At 42.6% G+C, this 21,175-nt stretch overlaps 1 protein-coding gene across 1 annotated transcript in view; it reads right to left on the bottom strand.

Annotated features, from left to right (window-relative positions):
* LOC149467462 (transient receptor potential cation channel subfamily M member 2-like) overlaps positions 1-21,175 on the bottom strand; it is a 342,560-nt gene that overhangs the window by 310,724 nt on the left and 10,661 nt on the right. Inside the window, exons 2-6 of the mRNA XM_089671623.1 lie at positions 11,649-11,737; positions 11,347-11,429; positions 7,087-7,252; positions 6,771-6,951; positions 5,186-5,343 (exon numbers count right to left, since the gene is read on the bottom strand). Of these exons, the coding sequence (XP_089527749.1) occupies positions 5,186-5,343; positions 6,771-6,951; positions 7,087-7,252; positions 11,347-11,429; positions 11,649-11,678 (618 nt within the window). The 5' untranslated portion in view covers positions 11,679-11,737. The remainder of the gene's footprint in view (positions 1-5,185; positions 5,344-6,770; positions 6,952-7,086; positions 7,253-11,346; positions 11,430-11,648; positions 11,738-21,175) is intronic.

The following is a 21,175-nucleotide window of genomic DNA, read 5'->3' on the forward strand; positions in this document are numbered from 1 at the left end:
GATCACATGTCATGAATGAATGCATTATGGGTCAGCGCGCCTTGTCTGCGCGCCTTCCCAGACATCCCCGCTCCGTCGCCGCACATGTCGCCGCCATTTTAGGAAAAATTTTGATTCGCGCATCCGAAGTATGCTAATTTTCGGATTCGGCGCGAATCGAAATTTTTCTAATATTCAAAACGAATTCCACTTCGCCGAGTTCGATTCGCTCATCTCTAATTATGTATGCTGGCCAGATGGTGATTGGCGGATAGAGGGCACAGATGAAGGGGATATGGAGTGTTTTGCATTTTGGAATAACAAGGGCTTGCTTGGAGGAACTGAGACTTGTGAGGAATGTAGATCCAGGAAATACTGAGCCTGTTTTACAGATTGGCTCTGTGACTACAGGAAAGAAAAGGAAGGTCTGATCCCAAGTTTGAGTATATGTGGTGAGGACATTGTGGAAGACATACCATGCTGCAGGCTGAATGTTTTCTGTACATGCTGAAAAAGTTCTTAGCCTGAAAAAATAAAACTAATGCAGCCACCATATCTAAGGACTGGTAGGAATTATTGGCAGCTATGGCTGGATTTGGTGTTAGTGCAGGTCTGGGGGTTATAGCTATAAGGTTCTTAACTCAAAGTTCACTTACTCCTGGTGGACCCCAGTGCTCTGCTGGAACAAATGAACTATGAAATTTTCATTGGATTGAATAGAAAGCAGGGCTGTCTTAATAGCATCATGAGCCGTGGGCAAAGTTATGCACTGGGGCCCCTACCAGCCTGCCCAAATTTGTGCACCTACTCTCAAGAATTACAGTAAAACTAGTTGATAGATGTAAACATATATTTATTAGTACTTTCAATAAAATCAATTTTAAATAATAAAAAACATGCCATAAATCAAAGACTGATCAACATGACGGGCACATTACAGGGGTGATCAGGAGGGCACAATACTGGGATCAGGAGGGCAAAGTACAGGTAGTGGGATGCTGCCTGGAACACAGCCATTCTGGGATAGCTTAGTAAAAATCGTGACTGTCCTGGCAAATCTGGAACAACTGGCAAGTATGATTCAATGCACGATTATTATGGGCCCCCATGCATCTGGGGGTGCCCATGCATTAAGATGGCCCTGATAGAAAGCACAAATCCTGAGAGGAGCCGGAGCTGGCATGAGGATTTTCAAGAAGAGGTTGTGCATTGCAGAACAGGTCACACAGCAAAATTCATAGCTGAGCTGCTTATAAGAGATTTCAGGGGAGGGCATAGCAGCCCACTAAGTATAAATATATTAAATGTCCACTGCCATAGGGTAGTACAATGTGCAGAATCTGCTGGCTGCCAATTGATGGTTCAATGTGCAATGTGAAACAGGATTGTGCAGAGCATAGGATTTGTTGGGGTTCCACACAAATATCATGTGGCAAGGGTTACTGCACTCCTGCTTTGAACAGTTAAAAGTGAACTCCTTTCAGGATCTTGTTTGTTAGCAGTAGCTGGTGCTGGGGTAACTGGAGAACTGGGGGCAGCACAGTGGCTAAGTGATTAGCACTTCTATCTAGCAGCATTAGGCAGTTCGGATTGATGCCATGGTGCCAACCATGGCACTACCTTCCTGGAGTTTGCATGTTTTCCCTGTGTCTGCGTGGGTTTCCTCCCACCACCAAAGACATAATGGTAGGTTGTCTCCTATCTAAATTGGTCCTATGTGTATGAATGTGAGTTAGAGACCTTAGATTTTAAGTTCCTTGTGGACAGGGACTGATGTGAATGTCCTTACAGGATCTCTTCAACTTACAAGCCAACCTCAATGCTCTCTTTAATTGGGCAACTATGTGGCAAATGAGGTTTAATGTTGATAAATGTAAGGTTCTGCACTTGGGGGCTAAGAATATGCATGCATCATACATACTAAGGGGGGGTACAACTGGGGGAATCAATGGTGGAGAAGGATCTGGGAGTTCACAAGCTTAATAATGGCAGCAATGCCAAGCTGCGGCTTCTAAAGGGAGCAAAATCCTCTCTTGTATTAAAAGAGGTATAGACTCCAGAGAGAGAGATATCATATTACCCCGGTACAAATCATTAGTAAGACGTCATCTGGAATATGCAGTTCAGTTTTGGGCACCAATTCACAAAAAGAACATTGGGGAACTGGAGAAAGTAAAGAGAAGAGCAACCAAACTGATAAGAGGCATGGAGGATCTCAGCTATGAGGAAAGATTAGAGGAACTGAACGTATTCTCTCTTGAGAAGAGGAGATTAAGGGGGGATATGATCTCCATGTATAATACATAAGGGGGGATATGATCTCCATGTATAATACATAAGGGGGGATATGATCTCCATGTATAATACATAAGGGGGGATATGATCACCATGTATAATACATAAGGGGGGGGGGATATGATCTCCATGTATAATACATAAGGGGGATATGATCTCCATGTATAATACATAAGGGGGGTATGATCTCCATGTATAATACATAAGGGGGGATGTGATCACCATGTATAATACATAAGGGGGGATATGATCTCCATGTATAATACATAAGGGGGATATGATCTCCATGTATAATACATAAGGGGGGATATGACCTCCATGTATAATACATAAGGGGGATATGATCTCCATGTATAATACATAAGGGGGGATATGATCTCCATGTATAATACATAAGAGGTGATATGATCTCCATGTATAATACATAAGGGGGGATATGATCACCATGTATAATACATAAGGGGAATATGATCACCATGTATAATACATAAGGGGGGATATGATCTTCATGTATAATACATAAGGGGGGATATGATCTCCATGTATAATACATAAGGGGGGATATGATCTCCATGTATAATACATAAGGGGGGATATGATCACCATGTATAATACATAAGGGGGGATATGATCTCCATGTATAATACATAAGGGGGGATATGATCACCATGTATAATACATAAGGGGGGGGGATATGATCTCCATGTATAATACATAACGGGGATATGATCTCCATGTATAATACATAAGGGGGGTATGATCTCCATGTATAATACATAAGGGGGGATATGATCTCCATGTATAATACATAAGGGGGGATATGATCTCCATGTATAATACATAAGGGGGGGATATGATCTCCATGTGTAATACATAAGGAGGGGGATGTGATCTCCATGTATAATACATAAGGGGGATATGATCTCCATGTATAATACATAAGGGGAAATATGATCACCATGTATAATACATAAGGGGGATATGATCTCCATGTATAATACATAAGGGGGATATGATATTCATGTATAATACATAAGGGGGATATGATCTCCATGTATAATACATAAGGGGAATATGATCTCCATGTATAATACATAAGGGGGGATATGATCTCCATGTATAATACATAAGGGGGGATATGATCTCCATGTATAAAACATAAGGGGGATATGATCTCCATGTATAATACATAAGGGGGGATATGATCTCCATGTATAAAACATAAGGGGGATATGATCTCCATGTATAATACATAAGGGGGGTATGATCACCATGTATAATTCATAAGGGGGATATGATCTCCATGTATAATACATAAGGGGGGGAATATGATCTCCATGTATAATACATAAGGGGTAATATGATCTCCATGTATAATAGATAAGGGGGATATGATCTCCATGTATATTACATAAGGGGGGGATATGATCTCCATGTATAATACATAAGGGGGGATATGATCTCCATGTATAATACATAAGGGGGGATATGATCTCCATGTATAATACATAAGGGGGATATGATCACCACGTATAATACATAAGGGGGATATGATCTCCATGTATAATACATAAGGGAGGATATGATCTTCATGTATAATACATAAGGGGGGATATGATCTCCATGTATAATACATAAGGGGGGATATGATCTCCATGTATAATACATAAGGGGGTATATGATCTCCATGTATAATACATAAGGGGGGATATGATCACCACGTATAATACATAAGGGGGATATGATCTCCATGTATAATACATAAGGGGGGATATGATCTCCATGTATAATACATAAGGGGGGATATGATCTCCATGTATAATACATAAGGGGGATATGATCACCATGTATAATACATAAGGGGAGATATGATCACCATGTATAATACATAAGGGGGGATATGATCTCCATGTATAATACATAAGGGGGGATATGATCTCCATGTATAATACATAAGGGGGATATGATCTGCATGTATAATACATAAGGGGGGATATGATCTTCATGTATAATACATAAGGGGGGATATGATCACCATGTATAATACATAAGGGGGGGATATGATCTCCATGTATAATACATAAGGGGGGGATATGATCTCCATGTATAAATACATCAGTTCATACAGTGAACTCGGTGTAGAGTTATTCACCCTGAGGTCATCACAGAGGACAAGGGGGCGCTCATTACGTCTGGAGGAAAAGAATTTTAATCTCCAAACACGGAAAGGTTTCTCCACAGTGAGAGCTGTGAGAATGTGGAATAGACTCCCTCAAGACTTGGTTCTGGCCAGCTCAGTGGATTGCTTTAAAAAATTCCTGGATTCTTTCTTAGATACACAGACTATACCTGGATATAACATTTATAGGTAAAGTTGATCCAGGGAATATCCGATTGCCTCTTGGGGGATGACCTGGATGGACTTTTGCCTTTTTTCAGCCAGGCTAACTGTGTAATATACAGTATATGCAAAGCACTGCATAAGTTGGCAGTGCTTTATAAGTATCTGTAAGAAATAAAAATAAAGAAAAAGAAGGAAGCCACACTCCATTTGAAGTCCCTTGTATACTAGATTACAAGCCTGATGCACACACTGTTCCACCCTTTGTTGCAATCCCCAACATCATTCATTCCTTCCGGAGCTTATTCATATATATACTGCACTGTGTGTAAAGGCTAGTAGCTGCCATACACGAGCAGCATTGTGTCACAAGATTAACTCTCTTAAACTCCAGAATTTAATGCAAAATGATCTTCTAGGCTGAATAACAGATCCATAGCTTTCTCCTAATTCCTAAATCTTGTGCCTTGTGTTCCTTAAAAGAAAGATCACAAAAAATTCTGGCATTTAGTACAAGATATTTCTATGAAAGTTATGTTCTATATGATGTAGACTATGTCTGCTTCTTACCGCCTCACTGAGCAGTGATTTCCGGTTGTGGACGATGCCCCAGGTAGCAATGCCTATCAGGACAATCTCAGAGCCTTTTCCTCCACTGAAATTCCGTATGGCTTCACCTACGTGCTTCATGACCCCAGCATGAGACCCTCCAGTGATGATCCAGGCCCCTGTATGTAAGAAAGGGAGGAGAGATTGGCTATACAAAATATGGCTTCACTGTCTGTACTGTAACCCTCTCTGGTTAGCCATTTCATCATCCACTTCCTTACTTAAACTACAAACAGTATATGAAAAGTACAAAAAATGGCCCCTGCCCCAGTCTATAACTGACCTTCACAGCAAGGAGCACATGGAAGGACAACGCATGTCAAACAACAAAAGAGACAAATTCCTGGCTCAGCTTGCCCACCAGCCTGCAAACAAGCCGAATTAACCTAACAGAATGCATTAAAAACAGGGGTTTAGTTATTACAATTTTGCTAACACATGTGTAAGCTACAGAGCCTCTTCAGGGCACCCCATTATTCTATAGTCCTAACGATACAAATTTTGAGAGCCCCCATAGTAGAGGCACATGTATTTAATGGATAGACCAAGGGCAGGTGGACCTGAGGGAGCCCACCCCTCCTTAAAGGTACCGGAGAGCACTGGACACCCAGCATGTAGCACAATGGCAGCTAAGGTGTCCAGTACGCCCCCTCACTAACAACTCAACAGTACAAAAATGGCCACTGCCCCAGTCTATAATCGGCCTTCACAGCAAGGAGCACATGGAGGGGCAACGCCTGTCAAACAACAAAAGAGAAAAATTCCTGGATGACTGAACGACTGAAGTAAGTTGGCAATATGGTATTTTAATAATATAAATGGAGTGTTTCTAATAAGAGGAAACTATTGCTGTTTATTGTGAAACGGCAGGAATTTATTCTTTTAGACTTGAAAGGTACTTAGAGGGGGTCTACTTAAGGCAGACAGTGTTGACCGAGGAATCCCTCCAGCCGAGTCATTGTGCTTTCAGCCTCTGCTGGGAGAAGACAGTGACTATTACTAGCAGGGGCGGACTGACAATTCATGGGGCCCCTGGGCAATAGGGGATCATGGGGCCCCTGTGTCCACGTCCACACTCAAACCACACCCAAAAAAGCCTATGAAAGTTACCAGGGGCATCTCATGGGGCCCCCTACTGACCATGGGCCCTTGGGCAGTGCCCAAGTTCCCGAATGGTCAGTCCGCCCCTGATTACTAGTGAATATACCAGCCGCTAGCAATAATTGTATGTAAAATTCGGCAGACTGGTTGTACCCAATGTCATCAATCAATCAACTTGGGTGCATTCAGCCTTCCCATACATGGTTCCAACCTCAGCCGGTTTCTGCTGAACCAGCCGAGATTCAAACTGTCTATGGCTGACTTTAAGCGTCAAGTTTTAGCTCTGCTAGAGGCCATTTTATCTAACAAAAATAAACATGACCTACTTTCCTCAATAGCCACTGAAAATCATGATCATTAAAGTGTTTCAGCCAAGCATTACAAGTGAGGACAGCAGTGACAGTGAAGCACAAGGATGATGTGCTCATTTTAGAAGCCACATTACCTGTGCTTTGTGCAGCCTTCACAAGGCCCCGGCTGAACTGGGTCTTGAGCCTTGGACTGATGTTGAAATTTTTGGCTCCTCCTGTCACAGATATGAGGAGACTTGGAACACGAAGCCCCCACTGCTCTGTCATCAGTTCAAACAATATGCTGGGATCAGTGTCGGAGGATGCTCGCACGTACTGTTGAGAAACAGAGCTTAAAGTAACTTATACAGCAAGATGTTTAACCCAACTATTAAAATGATAAAATGTGTCCAACAGCAGTCTAGGCTTCCACAGCATACAGTAATGTCCTTCAACACCCAACAAGCATACCTTGGCCCAGGTCCTGGTGGTTCCTGTAAATGTCATGTCCCCATGTGCATCAGTGGGGAATTCTTCGACATGTTTCTGAGGGTCCCAATTGATTTCAGGTGGGATATTGGGATGTGAGATGTCATGAAAATGGGATTCTCTGGTGTAACCACATCCACAGGTCTCCCTAAGAGAGCAATCAAGCATCTATTAGACATACAATTCGTTTCATTCCGAATTGAAATTTGGGCAAAATTTTACTCATTCGGATATTCGGAAGTATCTAAATTTCCAAATTACAATAGCAACAAATTTAAACGATTTCAATTTAACGATACAAATTTTTGTCCAAATTCTAATTGAATCTGAATTAAATTTGAAAATGAAATCAAATTTGAAAACATATTTGAATGAAATCATATTGCTGACTATTGCTGATTTCCTTCAAAGACTATGTGTATTGGTGTTAGAATATAGCTGACTTCAGAAATCTGAATTTCAAAAAGCATAGAATAGAATAAAACAGAATAGAAAAGAATAGAAAATAAAGGAAAAGAATAAAATAGAAGAAAGTAGCATAGATTTAAATAGAATAGAATAGAAAAAAATATAGCCATATTCCGAAATTTGAATTTCAAAAAGAATGGAATAAAATGGAAAAGAAAACAATAGAAAATAAAGGAAAATAATAGAAAAAATTAGAATAGAATAAAATAGAGTAAAATAGAAAGAATATAGCCATATTCCGAAATTTGAATTTCAAAAAGAATAGAATAGAATAAAAAAGAATAGAAACGAATACAGTAAAACAGAATAGAAAATAGAATAAAATAGAATAGAATTGAAAAAATAGAATAGAATAAAATAGAAAGTACGTAACCATCTTCCAAAATTTGAATTTCAAAAAGAACCAGCTATTCTTCACAATGAATTTGCATCGATTTGATATTTTCAATTTGAATTCGATTTGAATACTTCAAATCCATTGTAAAAATTCTAATCCAGTCGAAGACGAATAAATGAAACTAAACTAAAAGAATGCAACGAAACAAAATTAGTAACTTAACATATTGATCCAAAAACAAAACAAATTTTTTTCACTCTGCACTTGTTTAGCATCTATAAAATATTTGCAGCATAGTCTGATAAATTGAACCCAACACTCAGAGGCGTAGCTAGGATATTTTGCACCTGGGGACAAACTATAAAATTGGCGCCCCAGCCCCCCTCCCCGTTTAATCACATCAGTGACAGAAATGATGGGGCACTATTCCTCCAACTGACACCAATCATGGGGCACTATTCCTCCCACTGATACCAATGATGGGGCACTATTCCTCCCACTGATACCAATGATGGGGCACTATTCCTCCCACTGGTACCAATGATGGGACACTATTCCTCCCACTGACACCAATGATGGGGCACTATTCCTCCCACTGACACCAATGATGGGGCACTATTCCTCCCACTGATACCAATGATGGGGCACTATTCCTCCCACTGATACCAATGATGGGGCACTATTCCTCCCACTGACACCATTGATGGGGCACTATTCCTCCCACTGATACCAATGATGGGGCACTATTCCTCCCACTGACACCAATGATGGGGCACTATTCCTCCCACTGAAACCAATGATGGGGCACTATTCCTCCCACTGATACCAATGATGGGGCACTATTCCTCCCACTGACACCAATGATGGGGCACTATTCCTCCCACTGATACCAATGATGGGGCACTATTCCTCCCACTGATACCAATGATGGGGCACTATTCCTCCCACTGACACCAATGATGGGGCACTATTCCTCCCACTGATACCAATGATGGGGCACTATTCCTCCCACTGATACCAATGATGGGACACTATTCCTCCCACTGACACCAATGATGGGGCACTATTCCTCCCACTGATACCAATGATGGGGCACTATTCCTCCCACTGATACCAATGATGGGGCACTATTCCTCCCACTGATACCAATGATGGGGCACTATTCCTCCCACTGACACCATTGATGGGGCACTATTCCTCCCACTGATACCAATGATGGGGCAATATTCCTCCCACTGACACCAATGATGGGGCACTATTCCTCCCACTGACACCAATGATGGGGCACTATTCCTCCCACTGACACCAATGATGGGGCACTATTCCTCCCACTGACACCAATGATGGGGCACTATTCCTCCCACTGACACCAATGATGGGGCACTATTCCTCCCACTGACACCAATGATGGGGCACTATTCCTCCCACTGACACCAATGATGGGGCACTATTCCTCCCACTGACACCAATGATGGGGCACTATTCCTCCCACTGACACCAATGATGGGGCACTACTCCTCCCACTGACACCAATGATGGGGCACTATTCCTCCCACTGACACCAGTGATGGGGCACTACTCCTCCCACTGACACCAGTGATGGGGCACTATTCCTCCCACTGATACCAATGATGGGGCACTATTCCGCCCACTGATACCAATGATGGGACACTATTCCTCTCACTGACACCAATGCTGGGGCACTCTTCCTCCCACTGACACCAATGACACTTACCTTGCTGACCCCTGCTCCAGCCTAGGCTCCTTCCCTCTCCCATCCACAGCCAGCATACCTGGTTGCACCAGCACCCTCCGCACGGCACACTTACCGGTCAGCTGTCTTCTTCACTTGCTCCGGCCGCTCCCTCACTCGATCTTCGCGCTGCCGCTCGCTTCCTCCTTTCCTAGCTCCGCCTCCTCGCAGGTGATTGGCTGCCTGTGTACCTTTCCTGAGCTACAGTTCTGGCGGAGCTTGTAGAGGGAAGTACAAGCTGCCATAGGCTGTCCAGTGATCCCGAGGGTGTGGCCAAATGACAGGGGCGGCATGCCATCCCGCCCACACCGCGTTCAGGGAAAAGAAGGCACCGGACCTGCAGACCTCTCAACCCCTCCTCCAGCAGCGCCTCCTGGACTGGATCGTTGTGGGACTGGGACACGGAGCCAGATAAGACACAGCAGCCCGCTGCCCACCCCGCCCCTGTACTAAGTGTCCCTTCCATTGGAAGGGGGGCGGTGGCACCGCGCTGCCCCCCTAAAATGTGCCACCCTATGCAAACGCCTTGTTTGCCTCACAGCAAATACGCCCCTGGTTGTAAGCCTCATTTTGGCGCCCCTATACCTTGGCGCCCGAGAACATATGTAACCCCCTGCCCCCCCTAGCTACGCCTCTGCCAGCACTGATGACCTATTCCACCATACACAACAAACAATGAACATATAGGATCCTATAGACACATTTATGGCATGATGTGTGGGCCACAGCAGAAGAAATACATTATTGTTGTGGAGACTGGAAGGACTTTGGTGTTCCAGTTAATCTTCACATCTCTGCAGCTGGGGAATGCGAAATGTAAAATCGGGGACCACATGTAAAATCACGTACATTCCCAAAACACAAAGTAAACGCACTGCAATTTAGCATACATGTGGGGGTGCTATTGTTAATGGCACTCCCACACATCTGCACTTGTGGTGCGTTTTCACACATGCAAAACCGCATGTTACCACAGCACCATGCAGTTTGGTGCCGCACAATTTAAAAAAAAAAAGGGTTGGGGATTTTTTTTTCCTTCATTTCTCTGGGTGAGGCAGGCTATTGAAATGAATGGGTGCCCAGATCTGAACTGTGCCTTGAAGGGACAGAACATCAGTGACATAGCATAGTAGATCAGGTAATAGATCATAGTAGATCAGGTAATAGATCGTAGTAGATCAGTTAATAGATCATAGTAGATCAGGTAATAGATCATAGTAGATCAGGTAATAGATCATAGTAGATCAGTTAATAGATCATAGTAGATCAGGTAATAGATCATAGTAGATCAGGTAATAGAGCATAGTAGATCAGGTAATAGATTATAGTAGATCAGGTAATAGATCATAGTAGATCAGGTAATAGATCATAGTAGATCAGGTAAAAGATCATAGTAGATCAGTTAATAGATCATAGTAGATCAGGTAATAGATCATAGTAGATCAGGTAATAGATCATAGTAGATCAGGTTATAGATCATAGTAGATCAGGTAATAGATCATAGTAGATCAGGTAATAGATCATAGTAGATCAGGTAATAGATCATAGTAGATCAGTTAATCTGCAGCAATGAAGCTTCTAAGAACGGGCCTCCTGTTGCTTGCAATTATACACATTGATCAATATCTTTTATCATTGTCGGCCAAAATATTCCACAGAACTCTGTTGCAGATGATGTACTTACCCATCACTAGACTTTTGTGGGATGAAAGCAACGCATTCTTTTTTCTTAATATTCGTTGAAACCCAAGAATTAAGGTCAGCAATCTGTAAATGAATGATAGTAAATTTGAAAGCGACATTCTGATTGAAAGAAAAGAAAATAGAAAAAAGACAAACTCAGAATGGATAAAGCAGAGGAGGCACACAAGATCGAGGGAGAGCCAAAGAACACATTTAATGGAGAAGGAGCAGAAAGCAGATAAACCAGGGCCAAAATAAAGAACTTAAAACAGTTTTAAAGTGATGACACAGTAGGAGACGCACCAGTTCAAGAGGGGCCCAAGAGAAAGACATTTATCAATTCAATGGAGGCCAGAGGGGAGGAGAAACATCAGCTTAAAGTGGAGTTCCACCTAAAAAGAAAAAATAAACGTCAGCAGCTACAAAAACTGTACAGTGGGGAGCGAAATTTTGGGCACCCCAGCTAAAAATGTGTATTAATGTGCATAAAGAAGCCAAGGAAAGATGGAAAAATCTCCAAAAGGCATCAAATTACAGATTAGACATTCTAATAATAAGTCAACAAAAGTTAGATTTTATTTCCATCATTTACACTTTCAAAATAACAGAAAACAAAAAATGGCGTCTGCAAAAGTTTGGGCACCCTGCAGAGTTAATATCTTGTACTGCCCCCTTTGGCAAGTATCACAGCTTGTAAATGCTTTTTGTAGCCAGCCAAGAGTCTTTCAATTCTTGTTTGAGGTATCTTTGCCCATTCTTCCTTACAAAAGTCTTCCAGTTCTTTGAGATTTCTGGGCTGTCTGTCACGCAATGCTCTTTTAAGGTCTATCCATAGATTTTCAATTATGTTGAGGTCAGGAGATTGTGAAGGCCATGGCAAAACCTTCAGTTTACGCCTCTTGATGTAATCCCCCGTGGATTTCGAGGTGAGGGAAAACCTGTCACACAGGTGGTCAGGCACCATTGCTAGCTTCTGTGTTCTTCACCTATAACATCCACCTTTCCCATAAGGCAAACAGACCTACCAGTACTTGGTTGCCCCCAGGACTTATGCACAATGCTATAGTGCCTGGCCACCACACCAGGGCAGGGGCAAATTTAGCAAAGCAAGCAGGTACTAGTTGTTGTCAGACAAACAGAGTGGTTCAATAACAGTCCAGGTAAAAAGGCAGGCAGAGTTCAGAGAATAGTGCAATATCCAGTCTGAGGTCATCAACAATTGAATTCAAATGGCAGAGCAGGGCAGGCAAACAGGGAGTTTGGAACACATATACACACGCCATCACAAGCATGAGACTGCAGGCTTGGCTGGCTTTAATCAACTTTGGTCTCCACCCAGAGGCTGGCCATATCAATCACCTTGCAGGTGGACAGACAAACAGGGATGCATCATAGCTAAAACCAGGATTCTGCAATAAGACCAACAGCTGTCAAAGAACAAGACAATTTGCACACTCCCGACAAAAACATCAAGTACAAAACAGGCCCTGAGAGGAAGAAAAACAGCATTTTGAGGGGGCAAACGAGAAGAGGCACACTATCTCAAGAAGGGACAGAGAGAAGAGAACACAGCATCTCAAGGAGGGCCAAAGACAAGAGGGAGGGCTAGTGAGGAAAAAACAGACAAGTTCAAATTCAAAGGGGGACCTGAGAGGAGAAAAACACCTATTTGGGGGGGCAAAGAGAGGAGGCACAACATCTCAAGAAGAGACAGAAAGAATAAGACACACTATCTGAAGGACAGTCAGACAGAAATAGCTTGGGTGGGGGGTAGATAGAAAATTAAACAACAATTGAAATAGTCCTATAAATGGAGGAGACAATGAAGCTCAAATGGGGACAAGAGGTGGAGACAAATCAAATCAAGGGAGGGAACGGAGCAAGTACGCACTTCAGCTTGAGGAGGGCCAGGGAAGAGAAGACACCCCAGCTCAAAGGGGACCAAAGGGAGTAAGGGGACACTATCTTAAAGAGGGCCAGAGAGATGATACATCACCTCAAAGAGGGCTAGGGGTGAGGAGACGCATAACCTCAAGGAGGAACAGAGACATGGGGACTCGTCATACTAACAAGTTTGGCCTTCAAGACCAGATGGCAGAAGATTAGCTGCACTGCAGTGGGAACTTCTATCATGCTTATCCAAAAAAGAATATAATTTCCTGTGACACCAGTAGAAGAAATGCAGCTGTGGGGCAGGCATTCTCAGTTGGCAATGAAAGCATTGTAAGAAGTTATAATCAGAGGGCAAACATTTGGTGGAGGTGCTAATCTTTCCCTGCTGCATGCAAAACGTAATATAAATTAGCCTAGAGTTGGGATATAAATATGATACAATATAGTGTGTGTATACAGTACATATATACACTGCTCAGCATAAATGAGTACACCCCTTTTGAAATGTAAGATTTTAATCAATATCTCACTGAACACAAAAACAATTTCCAAAATTTCGACAAAACTGAGTTTTATAGGTTAATAATATAACTTAGATTACAAAATCTTCAGTTTTACTCAAATTAGTTGAAGAAAAAAATGAATCCACCCCACAACAAAATCTACTTGTATAGCGCCATCAATTTACGCAGCGCTTTACATATATATATTGTACATTCACATCAGTCCCTAACCCTATTCCCCCCAGCCCGTGCCCCCTCCCCTGACTTCTCCATCAAGATCAATAACACAACCATCCTAGACTCCCATCTGTCCATTCAGCCCCAAATCCAATCGCTGTCCAAATCTTGTAGACTTCACCTCCGCAACATCTCCAAGATACAGCCGTTCCTAACCCCGGAAACCACTAAGCAACTTATTCACTCCCTTGTCATATCACGCCTCAACTATTGTAACTCTCTCCTCATTGGCCGACCTCATCGCAGGCTATCCCCTCTTCAGTCTATCATGAATGCTGCTGCCAGACTCATCCACCTTACTAACCGTCCTGTATCTGCCACCCCTCTCCGCCAATCCCTCCACTGGCTCCCATTCAGTGTCCTCCACCCCTCTCTGCCAATCCCTCCACTGACCTCCACTCAGTGTCCTCCATCCCTCTCTGCCAATCCCTCCACTGGCCTCCACTCAGTGTCCTCCACCCCTCTCTGCCAATCCCTCCACTGGCCTCCACTCAGTGTCCTCCATCCCTCTCTGCCAATCCCTCCACTGGCTTCCCATTGCCCAATGAATAAAATTCTCAAAACATTAACAATCACATATAAAGTCATTTATAACTCCGCCCCAAATTACATCACCGATCTTGTCTCCAAATATCACCCAAACTGTCCTCTCTGCTCCTCTTACGACCTCCTGCTCTCTAGCTCCCTTGTCTCCTCCTTCCATGCTCATCTCCAGGACTTCTCCAGAGCCTCCTCCATCCTCTGGAACTCTCTACCCCAATCAATCCAACCATCACCTACTCTGCCCACTTTTAGGTGATCTCTGAAAACCTATCTCTTCAGGGAAGCCTATCCCGCCTTCAGCTAATAACAAAATCTTCTATTCCTCCTACTGTCAGTTCATCCCGCCATCTTTAGGTTGAAAACTCATTTATTCAGGGAAATCTGTCCCTCTTGCACCTAAGGACTTACTTGGGCCACCTCCATCAGATCATCCCATGCAGCTATTACCTTTTTTACCACCTCCCCCTCCCTGTTAGATTGTAAGCTGCAAGGAGCAGGGCCTCCTAACCCTCTTGTATTGATCTCTATTGTTACAGTATTGTCTCCCTTTATATTGTAAAGCGCTGAGCAAACTGTTGGCGCTATATAAATCCTGTATATTAATAATAATACTAACACTCAAGGAGTGTACAATCTATGGTCCCTAACTCACATTCATATACTAGGGACAATTTAGACAGGAGCCAATTCACCTACCAGCATGTCTTTGGAGTGCGGGAGGAAACCGGGGTACCCAGAGGAAACCCACACAGGCACAGGGAGAACATGCAGGTGGTGCCGTGGTTGGGATTTGAACCAATGACCCTAGTACTGGCAGGTGGAAGTGCTAACCATTTAGCCCACAATTGCTTGCTTTGTTCAAAATAGAATGGGGATGAGAACAGGTGGTTGGAGCATGTGTGGCATCAGTAGCTAAATCTGTCAGAGTAGAAAAATGTGCACCCTACTGGATGCTAGCCACTGATTTAGGAATTGCGAGTGGACCTCCTGCCCACCCCTTGTCCCAGTCCTGACTTTGACTAAAGTTTGATAATGCCTGTGCTGTAGGTGTAGGCCATATACGAACCTCCCAAAGTCTGGCCGAAAAAAATGTCATCATCCCATCCTGCCTTGTTGCTAGGACGTTGCTAAGACACTTTCATTTTCTAACATAGCAAGAATAGAGAAGAACAGAGACGAAATTCAGCTTGATCCATCGTTAGTTCAGAGAATGAGTACATCACCTGCCAGATGCAGACATCCTCCGCAGTGCATTTCACCTCTAATTGGGCTTAGTAGTAGAATCTTCTACACAACTAAGCACAATGACGGGTGAAAGTCATCAGGGGCAGAACATGCGTCCCACAGGAGATGTACTCTTTAAATAAACTCCGGACTGATTGGATTTAGCAGGAGCACATCTCAGATTTTCTATCTCTGTGTGATGTCTCAGCAACCCGTCCAGCAGAGTACAGAAATGATCCGGCTGCCTTGTCAACTCAGCTTGGATGTCTTGTCAGCAGTTACTCCTAGGCTACAATGGTAAATGTCCTCCTTCATTGTAAAGAGGGAGATGGCTACAAGACAACAGAAGAACATTCTACACCCACCTACCAACATTCCTCTGGGGCTGCTTACCTGTAGAAGAATAGACATTGCGCTGCTTTCCAGTAAATATTAATACAATGTAAACAGCAACCAACAGCTACAATGTTATCAGGAATAAAAAGAAACTATTCTGGGTAAAGTCCTGGAAATGGTTAAATACGAGAGGTCAGTTTAATCAGTTCATGAGCAGATGGATCCTAAAGTAAACCCGTCCTGCTTTTACAAGAATCAGAATTTTAGTATAATTTTTAGCAGGACAAGTTATAGAATAGAATGCATACATTTCATCCAAAACTACTGTACAATTAAAAAAAAACTCACACTGATCATCATAGAAAAAAATTACCTTCTTTTAACATTTGCTATAATTTAACCCCTTGTCTACAGGGCACTTTTACCCCCTTCCTGCCCAGGCCAATTTTCAGCTTTCAGCGCTGTCGCACTTTGAATGACAATTGCGTGGTCATGCAACACTGTACACAAACAACATTTTTATTTATTATTTATCATTTATTACAGATACTTATATAGCGCAGTCAATTTATGCAGCACTTTACACATATATTATATATTCACATCAGTCCCTAACCCTCAAGGGGTGTACAATCTAAGGTCCCTAACTTGCATTCATACATACACATACTAGGGCCACTTTAGACAGGAGACAATTCACCTACCAGCATGTCTTTGGAGTGTAGGAGGAAACCGGAATACCTGGAGGAAACCCACACAGGCACAGGGAGAACATGCAAACTCCAGGCAGGTGGTGCTGTGGTTGGGATTTTTATACTTTTTTTTAGACAAAGAGAGCTTTATTTTGGTGGTATTTAATCACCACTGTTTTTTTTTTTTTGCTAAACAAACTAAAAAATACAGAAAATTTCTACCAAAAAAAAGGTTTTTCTTAGATTTTGTTATACAATTTTGTAAATAAGTAATTTTTCTCCTTCACTGATGCTAATGAGGCTGCAGTGATGGGCACTGATAGGCTGCACTGATGGGCACTAATAGGCAACACTGATTGGAACTGTTAGGTGGCACAGAGAAGCACTGCTAAGTGGGACTGACGGGCACTGATGGGCAACACTGATGGGTACTGACTGGTACTGATAGTTGGCACTGAAAGGCAGCTTGGATTGGCACTGATATTTGGCATTGATGTGCACTGATATGTGGCATTGATGTGCACTGATAGGCACTGGCATCTGGCATTGATGGGCACTGACAGGTGGCAATTATGGGCACTGACAGGTGGCACTGATGGGGCTACACTGATCATCAGGGCACTGATGATCAGTCCCCAGGCAATGCTGGCAGCACTCATATGTCTATTTCCCAAAGACAACCTCTGGATATGACACTGAGCATGTGCACTTAACTTCTTTGGTGGACCATGGCGAGGCCTGTTCTGAGTGGAACCTGTCCTGTTAAACCGCTGTATGGTCTTGGCCACTGTGCTGCAGCTCAGGGTCTTGGCAATCTTCTAATAGCCTAGGACAGGAGTGGGCAACTGTGGCCTTCCATCTGTTGTAGAACTACAAGTCCCATGAGGTATTACAAAACTGACAGTTACAAGCATGACTTCCAAAGGCAGAGGCATGATGGGACTTGTAGTTTACCAACAGCTGGAGGGCCACAGTGTCCCACCCCTGGCCTAGGCCTTCTTTATGTAGAGCAACAATTCTTTTTTTCAGATCCTCAGAGAGTTCTTTGCCATGAGGTGCCATGTTGGACTTCCAGTGACCAGTATGAGAGAGTGAGAGCGATAACACCAAATTTAACACACCTGCTCCCCATTCACACCTGAGACCTTGTAACACTAACAAGTCACATGACATCAGGGAGGGGAAATGGCTACTTGGATCCAATTTGGACATTGTCACTTAGGGGTGGACTCACTTTTGTTGCCAGTGGTTTAGACATTAATGGCGGTGTGTTGAGTTATTTTGAGGGGACAGAAAATTTCCATGTTATACAAGCTGAACACTGACTACGTCACATTGTAGCAAAGTGTCATTTCTTCAGTGTTGTCACATGAAAATATAAAATCAAATATTGACACAAATGTGAGGGGTGGACCCACTTCTGTGAGATACTGTATATATATGTATAATAATAGTAGAGTATGCCTGTGGAGGGACAATGGAGTCTAAATGTTTTATTAAAATATCTAACAAACATACAACTTATTAATAAAAATATGTTTACATATAGATAAAAATAAACAAAATAAATATATATATATAAATAAAGAAAAATAAGCAAGCTTACTTCAACAGGTAAAGAGAACAGTTTTTGCCAAAATAACCTAGAAAGAAACAGTTTTATTACCAAACAAAATACTAATATAAAAGACTACAAAACCCTCAACTGAAACACAATCCAGGCTAAAAAATGTTTAGACATTTAACTGCCATCAGGATGCTTTAGGCAAATGTTTCTTGGCCTGCTTACCCTCTCCCTTCTCCAAGACCCTACACTTTTACAAAGACCAGATATATATTTGCACTATACCGAGTGCCCCATTTCACAGGTAGCAGGCTGCGGTCAATGCATTTTGCAGATGGCTCCACTTCATCATGACCATTGAAAGGATTACAGGACATCCATGCAATTCTATTAATTACAGTGCAGTGGTCATGTGACATAAACGTAAGATTTGAGTAGCTGAGATGTGATCTGTAGAAATATGACATTGTAGATTTAGCTTCATTCCATGTTAATAATAAGATGGGTTCAGGATTCAGTCAGAGACATATGGTCACCAATTAGCATGTGAAAGGACAGAGCATCCTCTAGGCTGGAGATGACACCTAGATGCCAATAAGACTTGTCACCTACATAGTCAGACTTTGTCGCCTTCTAGAAATCTAAGAAGAAGAACTCTAGACATTTCGGCTTCAGAGGCAGCAGGAGACCAAGAGAGGGCTCCGGTGTGTCTGGGATCTCTGATGTAGGGTATATCAGCAGATCAAAGGAATATATTTCATCTCTCATATAAGAGAACATATTAGTTTCAGAGAGATGAAAATACTTCCTTCTGATTGGAAACACTGTAGGCTACATCCGCATGTAAAACTGTATTTGTAGCCTATGTAGTATCCCAGAGAAACACAGAAAATGGTTATATGACGCCTGATTGCGACAGCTGAACAGTGATTGGTACTGTCGTGATCGGACTGATGCACTGTGTCAGAAATTCAATCCCTGACTTGGTGATTCAAACCATTCTTGGTCCAATCGACTTTGGGCATTTCAGTGCCCAGAATGTCCTGGGGGCTGGTTCAGGAACACCCCCCAGAGTTGATTGGCCAAGGGCTAATGTCCAGCCTACATCCATATTCCCATAAATTGAGGACCTGAGATATGGACAGTGTGATTTGTACGGAGCCAGTTCTATTGACTGGCGGATCGCAGACTTTCCCTGACTTGCTCCAGTCGCAGGATAACTCTTGGTAAAAGTTTTATTTCTGTTTTATTTCCTTTTATTTTATAGTCAATAGCCAATTGTGTGTCTTTTTGTATTTTCTGTATTATTTGTAACTCTTTATACTTTGTACATATTTTATGCACTGCCCACTTTCGGGATATTAAATCATAAAATTAATAAGTGACATCTGGGTACTTAAGCTCGTGTGTGTTGGCCGATTGCATGCAGATTGTAAAGGTAACAGATCTGCCAGACGGAGATCTGTGTGTGTGTGGTGGCCCAGAAGACCAGTCTGCGGACAAACTGTTGGGTGGTGGCAAGCTACTGTTTGTGGTGTGTCAGTGGAAGAGAGATTAACACTGGGGTTTTAGCTTGTAGGATAGCTGGAGGAATCCTAGAAGGGTGTGCCAATTGCTAGGCTGCTCCTCAACCCTTAGTGTGCACCATATTGTATAAAAGATTTGTATATGCCTGTGTGTGTGGTCAGCCAACTGGATTGAAGTCTCCCTCTAGTGGTGGCCAGAGGTAGCACGGGCTGTGAAAGTATATCACGGCTGGTCTTATATATATTCAGATTAAGTCCCCCTCATTCCCTCTTACCCCAAGTCACGGCCAGACGTGCATGCCTCGGTTAGCTAGTCGATGGGGGTGTGCGTGTGGTGTGGATTTGTGACAGGTCACAATTGGTGTAAGCTCCATGAGCAGGGACCTCCTATTCCTTCTATATTGAACTGTATCGTAATTGTACTGTCCCCCTTTATATTGTAAAGAGTTGCATAAACTGTTGGCACTATATAAATCCTGTATAATAAATAATAATAATAATAATATGGTTGCATCAATCTAAAGCTACACTCATCTCCACAAGGGCAGCTAGTAAGTACACCTACTGTGTATGGGAATAAAAGACAGAGAGGTCCATGGCTCAATGTTGTCCTGTCACAAGGTGGTAATATTGGAGGAGACCTCCTCACTTACCGATCCACAGTGAAGGAATAAGCCCATAGAGGTATCTATGAACCGCGTTGACCGCAACCTGTATCTGTGAAATGTGACACTCAATATAGAGCAAACATACTACATGGTCTTTGTAATTGGTCAAAAAAGAAGAAACACTGTACTAAGCACCATATGTGCATGATGTGATGGAAAAGTTTTGAAATATATACCTATGTTTTGAATCTATATTCCTGGGTGCCACCTCAGAAAATGCCTGTTTTTTACCTTTTTTTGTAGTCATTTGTTGATTTGAGATTATGGTACTCTAGGTTCTTCATCTAGCGTCACTCTGCCTCTCTCTCTGATCTATGACCAGGCAGTGAACTGGAGAACCTCCTGCCCCAGCTGGAAGAACTTTGTGGGTAGCGTTCAAGGGAAAAGTGTGTCCCTTACTAGGGTTTTATTCACATGGAACAAAGTGAAACTGTATGACCGAAGGATAAAAATTAGACTCAGCATACATAGCTGACACCTAAACAGTTCCAATGATCAGAAGTGTACAATTGAGACTGAGATTTAAAAAGATGTAATACATATTCCATCATCAGCAAGTCATCAGATCCAAATACTCCTGTCAGTCAAACCAACCTCGACATGAAGAAAGCCCATGAAGACTGAAGGGGGTGCCAAGGCACCAA

Source organism: Staurois parvus, unplaced genomic scaffold (assembly GCF_062004578.1).
Source record: "Staurois parvus isolate SC_StPar_1 unplaced genomic scaffold, SC_StPar_1.0 ptg000109l, whole genome shotgun sequence".
Classification (NCBI taxonomy): Eukaryota; Metazoa; Chordata; class Amphibia; order Anura; family Ranidae; genus Staurois; species Staurois parvus.